General features: G+C 52.0%; 1 protein-coding gene across 1 annotated transcript in view; it reads left to right on the forward strand.

Annotated features, from left to right (window-relative positions):
* Positions 1-16,684, forward strand: part of STK10 (serine/threonine kinase 10) — a 117,353-nt gene that overhangs the window by 77,564 nt on the left and 23,105 nt on the right. The window contains exons 8-12 of the mRNA XM_047091174.1: positions 5,876-6,010; positions 8,112-8,657; positions 11,002-11,132; positions 15,698-15,821; positions 16,240-16,419. Of these exons, the coding sequence (XP_046947130.1) occupies positions 5,876-6,010; positions 8,112-8,657; positions 11,002-11,132; positions 15,698-15,821; positions 16,240-16,419 (1,116 nt within the window). The remainder of the gene's footprint in view (positions 1-5,875; positions 6,011-8,111; positions 8,658-11,001; positions 11,133-15,697; positions 15,822-16,239; positions 16,420-16,684) is intronic.

The raw sequence follows: 16,684 nt of genomic DNA on the forward strand, positions 1-16,684 counted from the left end.
CCTCTGGGGTGTGCAGCACAGCGATTAAGTGTGTGGACTGTGGTTGTAAGGTCCTGGGTTCAAATCCCAGCTCGCCACTTACTGGCGGTAAGACCCTAGGAAATTGGCTTCACTTATCTGTGACCCTGTTCTTGCTCTGAAATGGGATAATAGCAGTGTCCCCCTTAACCAGGTAGCTGTGAGGGTTAAGTATGAAGATACGGTCAAGTGCTTAGCTAAGGGCCAGCTTGCTGAGTGATGCATTGAATTCCAATGTCTGGAGTATCCTGAGGCCTCATTTTCTGGGTATTGTGTGCTGGTTGGTGGGGAAGCCAGAGGTGGGGGGAGGGGGGCGGGGGCGTCGCAGTTGGGGCCGATTGTTTCCTGTAAGCAGAGCCTCCTGGCCTGATAACATCCGGCCTCTGGGACAGTCAGGACATTCCACGGAGAAGAGACCAGCTGTCCTCCGTTCCCACATGGCAGCCCTAAAGCCTCAGGCTGAGCCAGGAATTTTTACTCCGTAGTTGGAAAAAATGTCCTGCCAGGGGGTCTTCAGCGTGAGACAGAAAGGGTTGCAGAAGAAAGGAGAGATCCCTTGAGATCAATAAAACCTGGCTTAGGCCGCCGTCAGCCTTTTCCGCGTGCCGCTTTATCTCTGGGTGTGGGAGGGTAGACCGTGACTTGCTGAGGTCACCCGGCTTTGAGTGACAGGTAGACCTCAGGTCTCGGCTTCCCAGTGCCCCCCCTGCAGAGCCGCTCATGCCCCTTGTATCTGCCTGCTTCTGGGAGGTTCCTCCCGGCCCCTCAGCCTCCCCACCCCGACCCCCTGTTCTGCCTTGAGCTCGCGTTGGTTTCCAATTCACTTGCTCGCTTGCACAGAGATTCTTGGGGACCGTGTCCCGTGGTGATTAGTAACCCAGGCTCTGACCACCCGGCACGTGAGTGGCGCTCGCTCTGTGCCTCAGTTTCCTCGTCTGTGAGATGTGGATAGAGCTCACTTAACGGAATCGTGTGAGTGAATGAGATTCTTTACGTACTGTTTTTAGCATCGTGGCCGGCACGTCAGGTGCTCAGTGTATACTCGTTGAGTTTGTTGTCGCTCTCGTCAGCAGCATCAGTGACGTTTACGTTGTCGGACGCGGTGGTGGGCTCTGGCCTCAGTGCTCGCCCCTGGGGACCCGGCCGCCGTGGCCACAGCCGATGCTCGTCCTCACCCCTGCCAGCGCTTGGCTTCTGGGTCCCCACACCTTCTCGCCCGTCACTCCTCCTCCATGCCCTTCACCGGCTCCTCTTCCCTGTGATTGCTCACCGTGGAAACGCATCAGGGCCTCGTCCCCCGCCTCCACTCACCTCGAGGGTCCCACCCCAGTTACAGCGACGGCCATGTTTTCCCCTGTAGCCCACGCAGCCCCACCTGCCCCACGTCTGCGCCCAGCCGGTTACGCTCCACTGCCACGCGGACGTCCACACCCGCGTGCCCTCCGCTTCCACCGGTGGCCGTCCTGTCTCAGTCCGTGGCAACCCGTCCCCTCATCCGGCGGGCCTCAGACCGTGCAAGCATCCTTCATACCTTTCTTTCTTGCATGCTCCATGTCCGTTCGGTCAGGAAGTCCTGTGGTCCCTGCCTTCAAAACATGTCCAGAATCCGATCACTTCTCACGTCTTCCATTGCAGCCACGGGTCTGAGCTGCCATCAGTGTCTCTCGCTTGGATGATTGCTTCCTCACCGGTCTCTCTGCCCTCCTTCAGTCTGTACTCAGCGCAGCAGCCAGAGGGAAACCTCCCGTCCCTCCCTCATTGGCTCCCCTCTCGCTCAGGCTATCACCCAGAGTCTCGGTGTCCTGCAGGGACCTGCATGATCTACCCACCCCATCTTGACCCCTTAGACCTTCTGCCTTCTTCTGGCCCCCTCACTCACTGCCATCCACTCTGGCCTTCTTGCTGTATTTCAGACACTCCAGGCATACAACTACCTCAGGGCCTTTGCACAGCTCTTCACACTGCCTGTGATGTGTTTTCCTGACACTTTCAGGGATGACTCTCCTTTTTAAGGTATTGTCTCAGATGCTGGCTTCTCAGTGAGGCTTCCACCAACTATCCTATTTCAGACTGCAAACCTGCCACCCCACCCCCCACATATTCCTAATTCTCCTTTCCCTGCCCTACTTTTGATTTTTTTCCATGGCTTACTTGTTTATTAAGTGTACTGTTAATCTCCCTGACCAGCATGTCAGCTCTCGGAGGACAGCAGTCTGTTTTGTTCACTGGTCTGTCCCAAGCATCCAGGACAATGTCTGATATATAGAGGGCCCTCAGCAAGTATTCATTAAGTACAGTTACTTATTTTTACTTAACAAACTGTTGTGTAACCCTTTGTCCATGCCAGGTACTATTCTAAATGTTTAGCAAATGTTAACCAATTTAATCCTTGTGACAACCCTATGAAGTAGGAACTGTTCAGATTTCCATCAAACAGATGATAAAACTGAAGCACAGAGAGGTTAGGTAGCCGGCACAAGGTCACACAGCTTATAAAAGACAGAGCTGGGATATTGATCCTGGTTGTCTCCTTCCGAAGCCTGTTCTCTTGACCACTCTGGTAAGCCTCCTCTCCGAATGAACAAAGGAGAGAAGGAAGGAACGAAGAGAACAAGAACGAGAGAAAAGGTTAGCCGGGGGTGAATTGAACAGATGCTGACAACTGAAACCTGGAAAGGGGTATCTGGTGTTGTCTAAAGCCAGCCTCAGCGTGTAGGACCCCTGGCAGGTGGTTTCTCAGTATACAGAGGAAAGCTAGGCTCCTGCTCTTGGAAAGAATGTCTGTGTAGGTGGCGGGAGGGCTCCTGGCCAGGGGGGAAGGTGCCGGTTGGCCAGCTGTGTGGCATCGTGGGGCACCCTGTAGAAATGCCACTGAACAGCTGTGCCTCTTCCCCAAGGAGCAGACGGCCGAGCTCCCCTCCGATGTGGGCCTCCCGCAGGGGTGCCTGAGCACCTTTCCGGTGACCCGTCTACCCGGACTGGCCTGTCCCCATGCTGGCACACACTGTGCTTCCCGCCTGGGAAGGCCCCAGCCCTCCTTGCAGGGCTTCTCTGTCTCTTTGCTGGGCCTCGACGGTTTGGGTGTTGTCCTTTTTAGACACGTCCCTGGAGGTAGCCGAGCTGAGGCAGTGCGGGAGGTTGTCTGTGCTTTTTCTCTGCCAGGGCTGTTTACACAGCAGTGTTCTGGGCCTAATCAGCCACTGGAGGATCTGCCCTGTCAGCCCCACTTGCCTAGGGATTCCGGGGTTGGCATCCAGGGCAACTGCCCAGCTCACCCGCACCTCTGTCAGAGGGCTTTCTTCCCCATGGCTTCCGCCTCTGCTTCCTAAGGACCCTGGGGTGCTCGTGGGAGGCAGTGGGGCAGATTGTCCTGCCTCAAGAAAGACTCCTGGCCATGCTGAAAAGCCACTGATTTGGTCAGTATGTAGTGTGCCCCGATGAAAACCTGGTATTTCCAGAAGCCTGTGCCTGCATTCTTTGCCTCTGCCACATCTGCTTCAGCAACTGCAGGGAAGTGTCCTGTGGCTTCCTGCTCAAATTCATGCGTGAGGTTGTGCAGTGTGAGGCTCGGGAACCTTCGGGAACTGATTCTCACCCTCCGTCCCAAAAGCTGTGCCCTGTGGGGATGCAGGAGGGAATAGGGTTGGCTGGGGGTGCAAACTGAGCCATGAAGGCTTCTCCAGCTATGCTGCTGCTGGTGGTGACGGTGGTCGTGGTGGTGACAGTGGCAGCGATGGTGGCGGCAAATGGTGTTGGAGGCGATAACAACGATGTGGATGATAGCTGCCATACTTGGAGCACTTCTGTAATGCTTTGCACAACCATACTGTTATTCCCAGTATACAGATGAGCACGCTGAGGCTTAGGTTAAGCGACTTGCCCAAGGTGGTGGTGGAAGCAGGATTTCATCCGAGGCACCCTGGCTGCAGAATGTAAAGCCAGTACTCTAACCACTACACTCTCCTGCCTCGCATGATTAGTAAGCCCTTTTGGAACCACACTCAAGCCCTTTTGGAACCACACAGCAGCCAGACTGCTCCCTTTAAGGGGTGAGTGTTAATACCACTGCTCTGCTGCGCCCTCCAGCAGCTTCCGAGAAGAAAGTCTCAGTTTCTCACTACGGCTGGGGGGACCCTGCATGCACCACCCTGCCCTTCCTCCTCTGGCCCCTCCTCGGACTTCTAGCCGTGCCTCCAGCACACAAGCTCAGTCCTGCCCCAGGGCCCTCGCGCTCTGCTGCTCCCCCTGCCTGGAATTCTCCGTGCCCAGATCTTTCCCTGGCCAGCCCCTTCACCTCCCTCAGGTCTCAGCTCAAATATCACCTCCTCTTGGAGGCCCCGCTGACCGCAGACTAAGTAGCCTCCACCGCCCAGCCCAGGCCCACGCGGTTCCAGCCTCTTGCTGTCCCATTACCTGATCTGACGTGATCCTGTTTGTGGGTTGGCCACGCGTCTGTTGTCTCTCCCCCTCAGCTGCAAGCCCGTAGGGGCAAGGACCTTGCCTATCCTGTTGTTGAGCCTTATCTCAGATCTCAGCACGTGGCACAGCATGTGGCTGTGGCAGGAATCAGATAGTCAATGGGAGCATGGGAGAGAAAGGAAAGAGATGAAATACTTAAACTCTTTACTAGTTTGGACTAGAGAAAGCCCGGCTGGTGTAGGGCTCTTTAAAAGGAGTGAGGTTTGGTGCTTTTCACATGTGCAGAGTTAGGTGACCAAGTGGAATGGGGTGGTGCCTCGTGAGCCTCCACAAATGAACTGTTGTAAACGAACAAGCAGATAAAAATGATTTGTAATGGACCTATCAGTTGTGAATGTGTTTACAGGGTGCTAGAAAATTTATTCTTCGTCATTTACATACTTCCCTGCAATCTCGTTGACACTGTTCTTCCGCTGATAAATTTTCTGACCGTAAAGGTGGCAGATGTCATCGGAGCCTTCCTCTACATTTCAAATGAGCAAACTCCAATTTAATGACTGTCCCCCCCCCCCCCCCCGCCGCCATACACACTCCTGGTGCTGGGGGTTGGGTGCCCAAGGACAGATTTCTACCAGAGAGATGCTTGTGCTGATGTAACATCTGCTGAGGCCTTGAAAACTTTGCTGTTTTGCAAGGTGTGTGAAAGAACCTTCTTTCTTTCCCCTTCCTTCCTTCCTTCCTTCCTTCCTTCCCTCCTTCCCTCCCCCTTCCTTCCTCTCTCTCTTTCTTTCTCTCTCTCTATTCCTTCCTTCCTTCCTTCCTTCCTTCCTTCGAGTGAGCCAGAGAGAGGGGGCAGAAAGAGACAGGGGGAGAGAGAGAGAGAATCTCAGGCAGGCTCTGCACTGACACAGGGCTTGAATTTGCAAACCATAAGATCATCACCTGAGCCAAAACCAAGAGTCAGATGCTTAACTGACTGATCTACCCAGGGGCCCAGAGCCTTCTTTTTTTAAAGATGCAATGTTTCTGTAAATGCCTAGGAATAGAACATATACAGCTTTGCCTTAAGAATTTGCAAATACATGGGGTGCCTGTTTGGGCTAAAACACTTCCTTGTACATTATTTCGTTTAATCCTTACGACCTCCCTGTAGGTTTGGCATTATTATCTCCACTTTGGAGATGAGCCTGCAACTCAGGGAGGGAAAGTGACTTGCCCAGTGTCACATAACCGGTGAGTGGCAGAGCCACTCTCCCACCACCCACAGGACTTTGTGAGCTGCCCCTGGCCCACCTGTACCAAGTGTATGTTCACATTTCTCTCAGAGATGCCGTTGGCCTTCTCTGTCTGGGAGATCGTCTCCCCTCCGCCTCTGCCTCCTCCTCCTGTACCCTCCAGCCCAAAGTAGTTCTAATCCAGGTGTGTCTTACCCCCTCAGCATCCCTTCGTCAGCAGTGTCACCAGTAACAAGGCTCTGCGGGAGCTGGTGGCTGAGGCCAAGGCCGAAGTGATGGAGGAGATCGAAGATGGCCGCGAGGAGGGGGAAGAGGAGGACTCCGTTGATGCCGCGTCTGTAAGGCCTGGAAGAATGGGCGCTGGGGAAGGATGGGATCCCAGCAGGCCTTGGCTGGTATGAGAGGGAACGTGCTGGGGTGCAGGAAGGATTCCTGTTCTCCCACGGCTTAGAGGCTACAGGCTCCCGTATCGCAGGTTACGTGAGTCGGCTCACGGGCCGGGGTGAGGCAGCAGAGTGTATTGGCCAGATTCTGTAAGTTTTCAGGAAAGAGCAGTAATCTGGATTTTCACTTGGGACCTTCCAATTTTCAAAAGTTGGTAGCTGAGTCATTACTTCCCAGCCTTTTTCCTGTTGTGGCTCACATACAAAATGAAAATGTTTTAGCACACTGTGGGGTAAATGCAGATAAAGGCTGCACGTGACCGGAGGCAACAAGCCGAGGGGCTCCGGGTACCCCAGACAGACCCTGTTTGGCTTCTCACGTGCCCAGGGGACCCATGTCTTGGCACAGTTGCAACCCATCTGCAGCTTCAGCACTTGGCTGAATTTAAGTTTAAATTAGAGCTAATTTAAAAATTTAAAAACATCTGAGCCAAGCAAAACATGTCCGTGGGCTGGATTCTGTCCTGAGCTGCCGCTTTACATCCCTGGTCTAAGCTGTTTGGGAAGGGCCTCTTCCAAGAGGGAAACTTGAGGTGCAGGTGGTGTTGTGGACCGAGTGAGGCAGGGGCTGGCCTTGTCTAGAGGGAACGGGCAGTACGGTGCTGTCTGGAGGTTAACGGGATCCTGGGAGGAGCCAGAGGCTGGTGTGAATCCTTACTAGGGTGAAGAAGGGAAGACCGAGGAGGACGAGCAGAACCAGCACAGTAGCCACAGCGTTTTACTGAGCCCTTGCTGCGTGCTGGGCACTCCGCAACTCTGATAGGAGGACCAGGGCTCCATTTAGTAGATAGGAAGACTGAGGTCCGAGCAATGAAGTGGCTGGTTGAGCTGATAGGAGGCACAGCCAGGTGTAGGAGAACCATGGTGGGAGAGGGAGGTGGTGGGTCTGGGGCCTGGCTCCAGGAGGTGGCAGCAGGCAGCGAGGTTGGGGAGGGAAGCAGCAAGCAGTTATGTTGGTGGGTTCTCTGCAGGTAGGAGGCTGCTCCTTGTCATGAGGGCGGTGCGGCTAATGAGGGTTTCAGGCAAGGACATTGGTGTGGGGATGATAGGATCAGATCTGAATTTCTGAACCATCACCCTAGGGGTGTTGAATAGGAGGTGGATTAGAGTTGCTTCCGGAAGCTTCCATATCCAAGGTTAAAAACCAGCGGCCATGGGACCCAAGGGAGTGCTAATGGTGTGATTCCATTAATATCTAAAACCCAGCAAACTCACTTGTAACACTTAGAGATCAATGTCAGGACAACTATTATGTTAAGGGGAGGGACAGACATGGAAGGGGGGGTCTCTCTGGTGGGCAGTGTTCCATTCCTGATGTGGAAGGCGGCTAAGTGGGTGCTCACTTTGTTCATTCATCAGACATTTATGTTTTATTCACAGAACTGGGTGTTGTATTTCACAATAGCAACATTTCCAGTACTTTCCACCCCTCTCCCCAAAGAAAAAGCTCTAAAGAAAAAACAAAACAAAACTTTAAAAACTCAGTGGCCGATAGGCTGAGTCCAGCCCCTGGATAGTTTGGGTTTAGTTTTTACGCAGCTAAAAAAACAAAAAACAAAAAACTGGAATTAGTTGCCGTCGGAAAGTCAGAAGGTGTCAGGTAAAAATCCGGATTCCAGCTTGTTTTAAAACAGTTGGAAGGTCTGTCCACAGGGGAGCCATTTTTCTTATATTGTCACAATTAGCTGCAGCAGAGTAGCCACTGGCACCTTTAGACAGGGCATCAGCTGTCCAGCTGGCCACAGTTGCCTCCAGTCCTAGGAGGAGAAGCGGGCACCAAACTAACTCACAATAAGTAGTAATTTTATTGTTGGTTGGCCGGTAGGGAGTGGTGAGGACTGTGGCTCACTGGAGAAGGATACCTCCTCTGCTTCCTGGGTCCTGGCCTACTTGACCTCGTGGGTGTCTGCCTCTCCAGCCCTACTGCATCTTGGACTCCGGCCTGGGACATGCCATCGCATGGCCTTGACTTGTTTTTTTTTTTTTTCTTCCCTAGCCTCTGGGGAACCATAGTCGAGACTCTTCTGAGGTGAGTCAGCTGAGTCTCAATACCGACAAGCTTCTCAAAGAATCATCTTTCACCTCACTGCCGCCCAGCCAGCCCCAGGACAACGTGAACGGGCCCAGCCAGCCCTCTGGGGACAGATCCCCCCAAAGCGCCAGCCCCCCGGACATGGCTCCTGGAGACGAGAATGGCCTGGCAGTGCCAGCACCTCTCCGGAAGTCCCGGCCAGTGTCCATGGATGCCAGAATTCAGGTTTCTGGGGAGAAGCAAGTCGCTGACCAGGGCGGGGACCTCAGTCCAGCAGCCAACAGGTCCCAAAAAGCCAGCCAGAGCCGTCCCAACAGCAGCGCCCTGGAGACCTTGGTTGCCGAGAAGCTGGCCAACGGCAGCCTGGAGCTCCCCACCCAGGCAGCTCCGGGCCCTTCCAAGAGGGACTCGGACTGTGGCAGCCTGTCCACCAACCAGAGCGTGGACTACAGCACCTCCCTCTCAGCCGACCTGTCCCTAAACAGAGAAACAGGCTCCCTGTCCGTCAAGGTAATGCCACCTCTTGTACCGCAGTCTGCGGGCTGTGCTGCTGCCCGGGCTTGGTTTTTGAAAGCGTTTAGCTGGTGGCTGCCTTCCATCTTAAGTGGTTTGTGACGATGGCTTTTCTTGAAAGATCTTTGAGCTCCAGCTCATAGTTTAATCTCCAGAATATCTGGGTTCAGTCTGGGATTTAGTCATGCCAGGCGGTTGGTTCGATTTGTGTAGCCATTTCAGTTGGGTTCGGTTAAAGGCCCGGGTGAAATTCGGGAGAGAAGTCTAGGAATGAAGTTCTCTTATTTTGGGGTCCACCGTGTGGTGCAGCTGCTGACTGGGAGATTCGGTTATCGGCAGTGGGCTCAAGGCGCTCTGTGGGGTCAGTGGCCTTTCTGGACGTGGGTAACATCGTGAATGGCAGCACCCACTGTGCTTAAGGCCTCAGCATGGAGGCCAACACCTTGAAGCGCTTTAAAGAAAACGGAGGTTCCATTTCTCAGTGTACAGATGAGCAAACGGATGCTTAGGTGGGAAGTGGAGGGCTGGTGAGACCCACGGACTTTGTGCTCTGAACCCCACATGCCGTTCTGCTTTCCCAGTGCAAGGCTGGCCACCTCCCCAGGGTGAGCTGACCCCTCCCCTGCCTGCTCTGATACATGTCAGGGTGTTCTTGAACTCACTGTTGGCCACTTGACTAAGGCCACACTGAGGATCTCCCCCAAGCAAGGCTGATTTTAGGGAAGATACTGTATCATTTGGTTTTTTTCTCCCATTGTTTACTTGGTGGAAACCACACAGTAGAGACTCAAAAATATTTGCTAAATGAAAGGAAGTGAAAGAAGGAAAAGCAGCTGGCCAGCCCAACAATTAGCCTCAGGACCAGAAAGATAGCATGGTTCTAACACGTCACCAGGACGGGCACAGACATACACGGCTCTTCTACACACATATAGCATCAGGGCCCATCATCTTCCTTCAGACAGATGTCCTGTCTCTTCTCTAGTTAAAACAAAACAAAACAAAACAAAAACCAAAAACCAAAAAACAAACACTAAGAAAAAACAACAACAAAAAAGGTAATTAAAAAAAAAAGGCCAGAGCAGGGTCTCCCCTGCCTGTTCTCAAGGGTGTTGAGAATATTCCTTTGCTGGCTGACTGGCAGTGAGTCGGGGAACGCGGCTGTGCTGATAAAAGTCCATGGGCTGCATCAGCACACCTTGGTGAGATGAAGGGCTTGTTACCTCGGGGGCAGGAGGCCCTGTGGTCAGGGTTTCAGGGTGAGGGCCGCAGCCCCAGGCCACCTTTCTTCCCAGCCGCTCCCCATTTCTCACCGCTAGTCTTGGTTGGGTCCTAGGACATGTGACTGTAGGAAGATGAGAGTCAGGTGTGGCTGATGGGAACAGGTGGAAGCCTTGGGGTGGGGGTGGGGGGAGCCGAGCCCTCAGGGAGTAAGGACCGTCCGCTGGTCCTGGCTGAGCAGGAGTGGGGGTTCAGTGCACGCTTTGAGGGTGCAGAGACCTATGGCAGGGTGCCACCCTGGCCTGCCCTCCTTTTTCTGGCTAGAAAGCCCTTGGAAGCCAGTGGAGGTCAGAGGGGGAGATGCCATGATGACTCCAGCTGCAGGCCCACGGGCTCTCAGTTGAATCAGGACACCTCCAGGAGTCCCAGCAGCGTTTTGTGAGTGCTTGCGTCTGAAATGTGTGGTTATTCACAGGAAAAGGTCATGAATAATTTCATGGCTCGGATGGGCGTGGCCTCCTGTGGAGTTCAGGTCAGCTCAGGTTTGGCTTCCAAAACAGTTATGAACTTCAGTTTGCCAGGCTGTTTGGATTTTGGCACTTTGGGTAAAAGATTGTGGTCTACGGTAATAACTGTGAGCTATAAATACCAACGTACTGCACAATTGCCATGAGCTGGGCTCTGTGCTGTGTCCCCCACGCATTCTCTCACTGTACCTTTGTAACCATCTTGGGCGAGGCAAGTACTGCTGTTCTCTTCCTCTGACAAGTTGAGGACAAGGGACTTGTTCAGAGTCACAGAGCCAGTAGGTGGTAGAGGGAAGATTGGAACCCTGACCATTCTGGTGCCATGTCCTGTATGTGAGTGTGCTGGCAGCCAGGTGTGGGGCCAGCAAGTAGTATCCGAAGGCCAAGATCAGGGGGATCGGGGTGGGGGGTGGTAAGCCCAAACACTCAGGACCCCAAGTTGAGAAGCTTGAGGCAAAAGGGGGATGATGGACAGCTATGTCCTATCTGGACGTCGAGGCTGTGGGGCCAAGAAGGCTCTGCGCCACACTCCTGTGTCACCCACAGATTCCTAGCTGATCCTGAGCTTTACCTAATGGTTTTACCCTGCCCAGGACTCAAGGCTGCACAACAAAACCCTCAAGAGGACACGCAAGTTTGTGGTGGATGGCGTAGAGGTGAGCATCACCACCTCCAAGATCATCAGCGAGGATGAGAAGAAGGATGAGGAGATGCGATTTCTCAGGCAAGCCTGGGAAGGGCCAGTGATGGCTGTAACAGAGTGGGGGTGTGGTGAGAGGGAAGGGTGTAGGTTCCTTTGGTTAGGGAGCTATGTACAGCTCTGAAGTAAGGGATCAGGACATAAAAGGAAACTGGTTTTGCTCCTGTACTTCCCAATCCACTCAACCATCCATCTGCCCACCCACCTATCCATTCATTCACTCGCCTGCCCATACATTTACCTGTTCACCCACTCATCTACCCACCACCCATCCACCCACCCACACATATCCATCCACCACTTATCTACCCACCATCCACCACCTATCCATCCACTTACCCATCCATCTGCCTATCTATCCACCCACTCATCTGCCCACCATCCATCCATCCATCCTCCCACCCACCCATCCACCTACCCATCTATCCATCCATCCATCTGCTCACCTATCCATTCATCCACTCACTCACCCATCTACTCACCCACCTACCCACCCACCTTTCCATCCGTCTACCCACCTGCCCATCCATATACTCATCTACCCATCCATCTACTCATTTACCCATCCCTCCACTCATCTACCCACCCATCCATCAGTCCACCTACCCATGTAGTTACCCACCCACCAGGGTGGGGTATATGGTGGTGACCCAGATAGCTGAGGCTGTTGCCATTGTAGAACTTGGACCGAATGGGCCAACACAGGATACACAAGATAATCCGCAGTAGTGGTACACACCGTGAGGGAAGTAGTGGGTGATAGGACAGTAAGCCCTGGGCTGGCGGAGGCTTCTCTGTGTGTGGGAAACAACCTGAGTGGAGTGGCTGGGGGAGCACAGAGGGGCCTGCGAGGCTAAGGCCCAAGCAGTGACTGCTGGGCTTATTTAGGGAGCTGAGACAATAGGGCTGGAGTGTGGAATGTGAGGGCAGAGGTCACGTGGGCCTGTGGGCCAGGGTGGAGGAGTGTTGATTCTGTCCCAGGCACAGCCAGAGTGAAACAGCTGGAGAGTGACTGGCTCTCATGTCCCTTTTGAAAGATGGCTCTGGCTGCTGTATGAGTGTGGGCTGTAGAGGGGCAAGGTGGACTTAGGGTGACAGGGAGACCCCGTCCAGGACAGTTGGGTTGTAGGCTTGGGCTGGGGCAGTGACCAAGAAGAGGGAAGAAGTGGTCAGTTCAGCATGCATTTTGGAGGCAACAGCACTGAGACTGGTGAGGCGGGGAGAGTGTGAGGCACAGCTGTCTGCTGTGAACCATTTCTGCACTTTGGAGGTGCTCAGGCCCCCTAACAGCCTTCCATGGGGAGACCCTATTCCCCCCATTTTGTAAATGACAAAACAGTGTTTTTTGGCAGGTAAGTACTTGCCCCGGTTCACTCAGGTGCGAAGGTAGAGCTGAGATTCTAACTAGACCCATGTGAAGATTCTACCAGGCTTCCACTGGACTGGAAGCTTCCTGGGGCTGCCAGGGAGAGGCTTAGCTCCCCCTGGAGCTCCCTTGGGGCCAGGCCTTTGCAGGGTAAATTCATGATTAGTTTGGAGAACACTTCTAGAATGTCAGACACATTGATACTTATAAAAAGCACAAGCATTCCAAAGCCAAATGGAAGTGGTTTTGGATGCTCTGGGGTACTTCCCCCTCTAGGGACCACAGAGATGAAATGCTGCCTTTTCATTAGTGGTGTTTCTGCACGAATACACATACACGTGTACACACACACACACACACACACACACACACACACACTCGTCCTCATCATGTGGGCTGGGGAAGCTCAGGCAGGGGGTGGGAGGATGGTTGCTTTTGGAGGATGACACCACCTTCCATTTTCACAGTCACCTGGGAGGCAACCTGTCTCCTAAGTGTCAGACCTCACTGGCTGAGTTTCCTTTCCATCATCTCCGGTTTGGGCTTCTGGGTTGACATTCTAGATCCACCATACCCCATCTAGAATGGATGCCCTCTGGCCCTGGCCGGCTGTGTGCTGCTCAGGTTTGAAAGGTGAGACTTCGCAGAGGTTGAGAAGCTTTTCTTATTTGCCTGTCATGGTCCAGAGGGCTGAGTGTCCCGAATATCGAATACCACCCCCCCCCCACCCCCAGCCTTGTTCTGCAGGGGTGCGGAAGGCTCTCATTGTTTCCTGGCTGGCAGTCCCTGCCTCCTTCCCCTCCCCCCTTGTCCCTGTAATACCTGGATTCGAGGATTTCCAGAGGATTGGGTCACACACAGGCTTTTGAACCATGTGATCAGATATTCATTCTCCCAGGTTGAGGCTTCTAGGTCAGAGTTTTTCCTGTTTTTCCCTAAGATTGCCAGTGCCAATGCCCGCCTTCTTAAGAATCAGCCTGTCTCTTGTCCTGCCTTCCCTTGTGAGAACTCAGGTGGGGCAGGGAGGTAATGTTAGAACCTGGCTGCCCACCTTCTTTTGTATGCCTTTGCTCTTTGGTCAGGTGTTCTCTGAGTCAGTTTCTCTGGAGTCAGGATTTCTATTTCTTCATTAACACTCTCAACCCTCTCGCTGCCCCAAGAGCAGAGGCTCCGATGGAAGCTTCCTTATGTGGCTATTTTGCCTCTTCTTTCTCATGCTCACTCCAGCAGCTCCCACTTAGTTTGTTAGTAACAAACTTAGCACGTTTTACCTCTTAGTTACCATGTTGGCATTATCTGTGGTAGACATTATCTGCACATTTTACAGATGACGGAACAGGGGCCTGGAGTTTGAGTGACTGACTGAAGGCGCCCAGCAGAAAGTCAGCAGAGCTACGATTCAAACAAGGTCCCTCCTGAGGGGCCACCAGGGAGTCCTGATTCATAGTCAGGAGGTCCAAGTTCCTTCTGCATCATTTTATTTTCTTTTATTATTTTTTAAATGTTTATTTATTTTTGAGAGAGAGACAGACCACAAGTGGGAGAGGGCAGAGACAGAGGGAGACACAGAATCTAAAGCAGGATCCAGGCTCTGAGCTGTCAGCACAGAGCCTGACGCGGGGCTCGAACCCACGAACTGTGAGATCATGACCTGAGCCGAAGTCAGAAGCTTAACCGACTGAGCCACTCAGGAGCCCCATCATTTTCTTTTCTGATGACATAAATGATACATACCAGTCTTTAATGGATTTGTCCAGAAACACAATTAACGCTTTGAAGTTTATCCTGCAATTATTTTTTTCTGTGAATAAACACATGTACACATCACCAATAATGTGATATAAAATTAAGGTCTATTATGTCGTTTAGGTCAGGTTTTTATTGTATTATATTTTGAATAGGTAATGTAATATCATGGTTCAAAATTCAAAAAAAACAACAAAAAAGGAGAGGGTAAACTGTGAAAAATCTCCCTCCCTTTTCTGCCGGCAACCAGTTCCCCTATCTGTGTTAATATTTTGGCAACCAGTTCCCCTATCTGTGTTAATATTTTATGTAAAACTTGATTTTTTTTTATGGTTGTGTATACAAAATTAACATCATATGGATACCGGATGCATACATTTTAATTTATTTAATTAGACATAGATAATGGACATTTAAGTCATTTCAAATTTTGTGCTATTCTAAATAATTTTGTTATGGGTATCCTTATTCAGTTGTGCTGTGCATCTATAAATATTTCTTTAGAATTAATATCTAGAAATGGAAATACTATGTTAAAAGGCATGAACTTATTACCAAACTGTCTGCCAGAAATGTACCAATTTATACTTATGAGCAGGTTATGAAAGTATCAACTTCCCCTATAGTCTAGCCTTTTTAATGAAAACAGAATTTTTAATTTGCATTTCATATCCATATGAGGTAAATTTAAATTTTTTTGTTTTTGTTTTTTGGTTCATGTCTACTTATGTTTTGTGTCCCTTTTTAAATAAAAAAACATTTTTTTAAATGTCTATCCATTTTTGAGAGGGGAGGGCGGGGGGAGGGACAGAGAGAGACAGAGAGAGAGAGAGGAGACCAGAATCCAAAGCAGGCTCCAGGCTCCGAGCTGTCAGCACAGAGCCTGACGCAGGGCTCAAACCCACGAACCACGAGATCATGACCTGAGCCAAAGTTGGGTGTTCAACCGATTGAGCCACCCAGGTGCCCCTTGTGTGCCTTTTTATTTTTTTTTTTTTTTTTTTTTTTTTTTAAATTTTTTTTTTAGTGTTTATTTATTTTTGAGACAGAGACAGAGCATGAAGGGGGGAGGGGCAGAGAGAGAAGGAGACACAGAATCGGAAGCAGGCTCCAGGCTCTGAGCCGTCAGCCCAGAGCCTGATGCGGGGCTCGAACTCACGGACCGCAAGATCGTGACCTGAGCTGAAGTCGGACGCTTAACCGACTGCGCCACCCAGGCGCCCCTTGTGTGCCTTTTTAAAAGTAGGCTGCTCCTGTTTTTCTTATTGATTTGTAAGGACTCTTTATACGTTAAGATTATTAATGTTCTGTCTGTCAATAAATGTCAAATTAAGTCCGAGTTCTAGTCCTGCCTCTGCCCCCAGACTTCTGTGATGCCGTTCCACACTCCAGCCTTCAGTGTCTCTGGCTGTGAATTATGTGCCCTCTGAGGCGGGCCACTTTCTGACTGACATGTCCGCATCCTTTAACCCTTCAGGCGCCAGGAGCTCCGAGAGCTTCGGCTGCTCCAGAAAGAAGAACACCGGAACCAGACCCAGCTGAGCAGCAAGCATGAGCTGCAGCTAGAGCAGATGCATAAGCGTTTTGAACAAGAAATCAACGTGAGTGTGAGGACAGATGGGTCCCTGGAGGGCTTCTTGCCTCCATGTTTTCTTTAAGGGCAGGAGAGAGCCCGGTTCCTTTGGTTTCTTGGTCTCCTGGGCCACTGACTCATAAACACAGGATCTCATGAAGGTCACAGAGCTCCTCTGAGTCACAGAGGAGGACCTCTAGAGGGAGACCAACCTTTGCCGAGCACCATGCAAGAACTCTGCAAGGCAGATGGTCTGGCCTCCCTTTTGTACAGAGGCAGCAGAGACTTTGGTTAAATGACTCGCCCCGGGTCGTACAGCAGAGAGGTGTAGAGCTGGGATTCAGGCCCCGGTCTGAAGATAAACTCTGGGCTCTCCCCATCTTGCATCCCATCTTCCTCCCAGGTATAAAGAGACTTTGCTCAGTTTCTCCTTCTACTCCTTCCAGGCCAAGAAGAAGTTCTTTGACACGGAGCTGGAGAACCTGGAACGCCAGCAGAAGCAGCAGGTGGAGAAGATGGAGCAAGACCATGCCGTGCGCCGCCGGGAGGAGGCCAGGCGGATCCGCCTGGAGCAGGATCGGGACTATGCTAAGTTCCAGGAGCAGCTCAAACTGATGAAGAAGGAGGTGAATATGTGCTGGGCGGAGGCCAGGGGCTCTAGGACGCAAGCGATCGAAACCCCAGCTCAGTCCCGCTTCAGCAACAGAGGAGACTCTGGGGAGCTCATGTATCTGAAAAGCTCACATCCACGTGTCGGGATTCATGTGCTCCAGCTGCGTCATGAGGAGCTACTTCTCTGTCATTTGGGCTCTCCTTTCCTGTGTTGACTTGGCTCGCAGGCAGCTTCCTGTATGTCGTCCCAGCTCAGCAACCCCAGCTGAAAGAGAGTAG

Source organism: Lynx rufus, unplaced genomic scaffold, assembly GCF_022079265.1.
Source record: "Lynx rufus isolate CCGP_SWC_20201006 ecotype Redwood Valley unplaced genomic scaffold, mLynRuf1.p SCAF_1, whole genome shotgun sequence".
Classification (NCBI taxonomy): domain Eukaryota; kingdom Metazoa; phylum Chordata; class Mammalia; order Carnivora; family Felidae; genus Lynx; species Lynx rufus.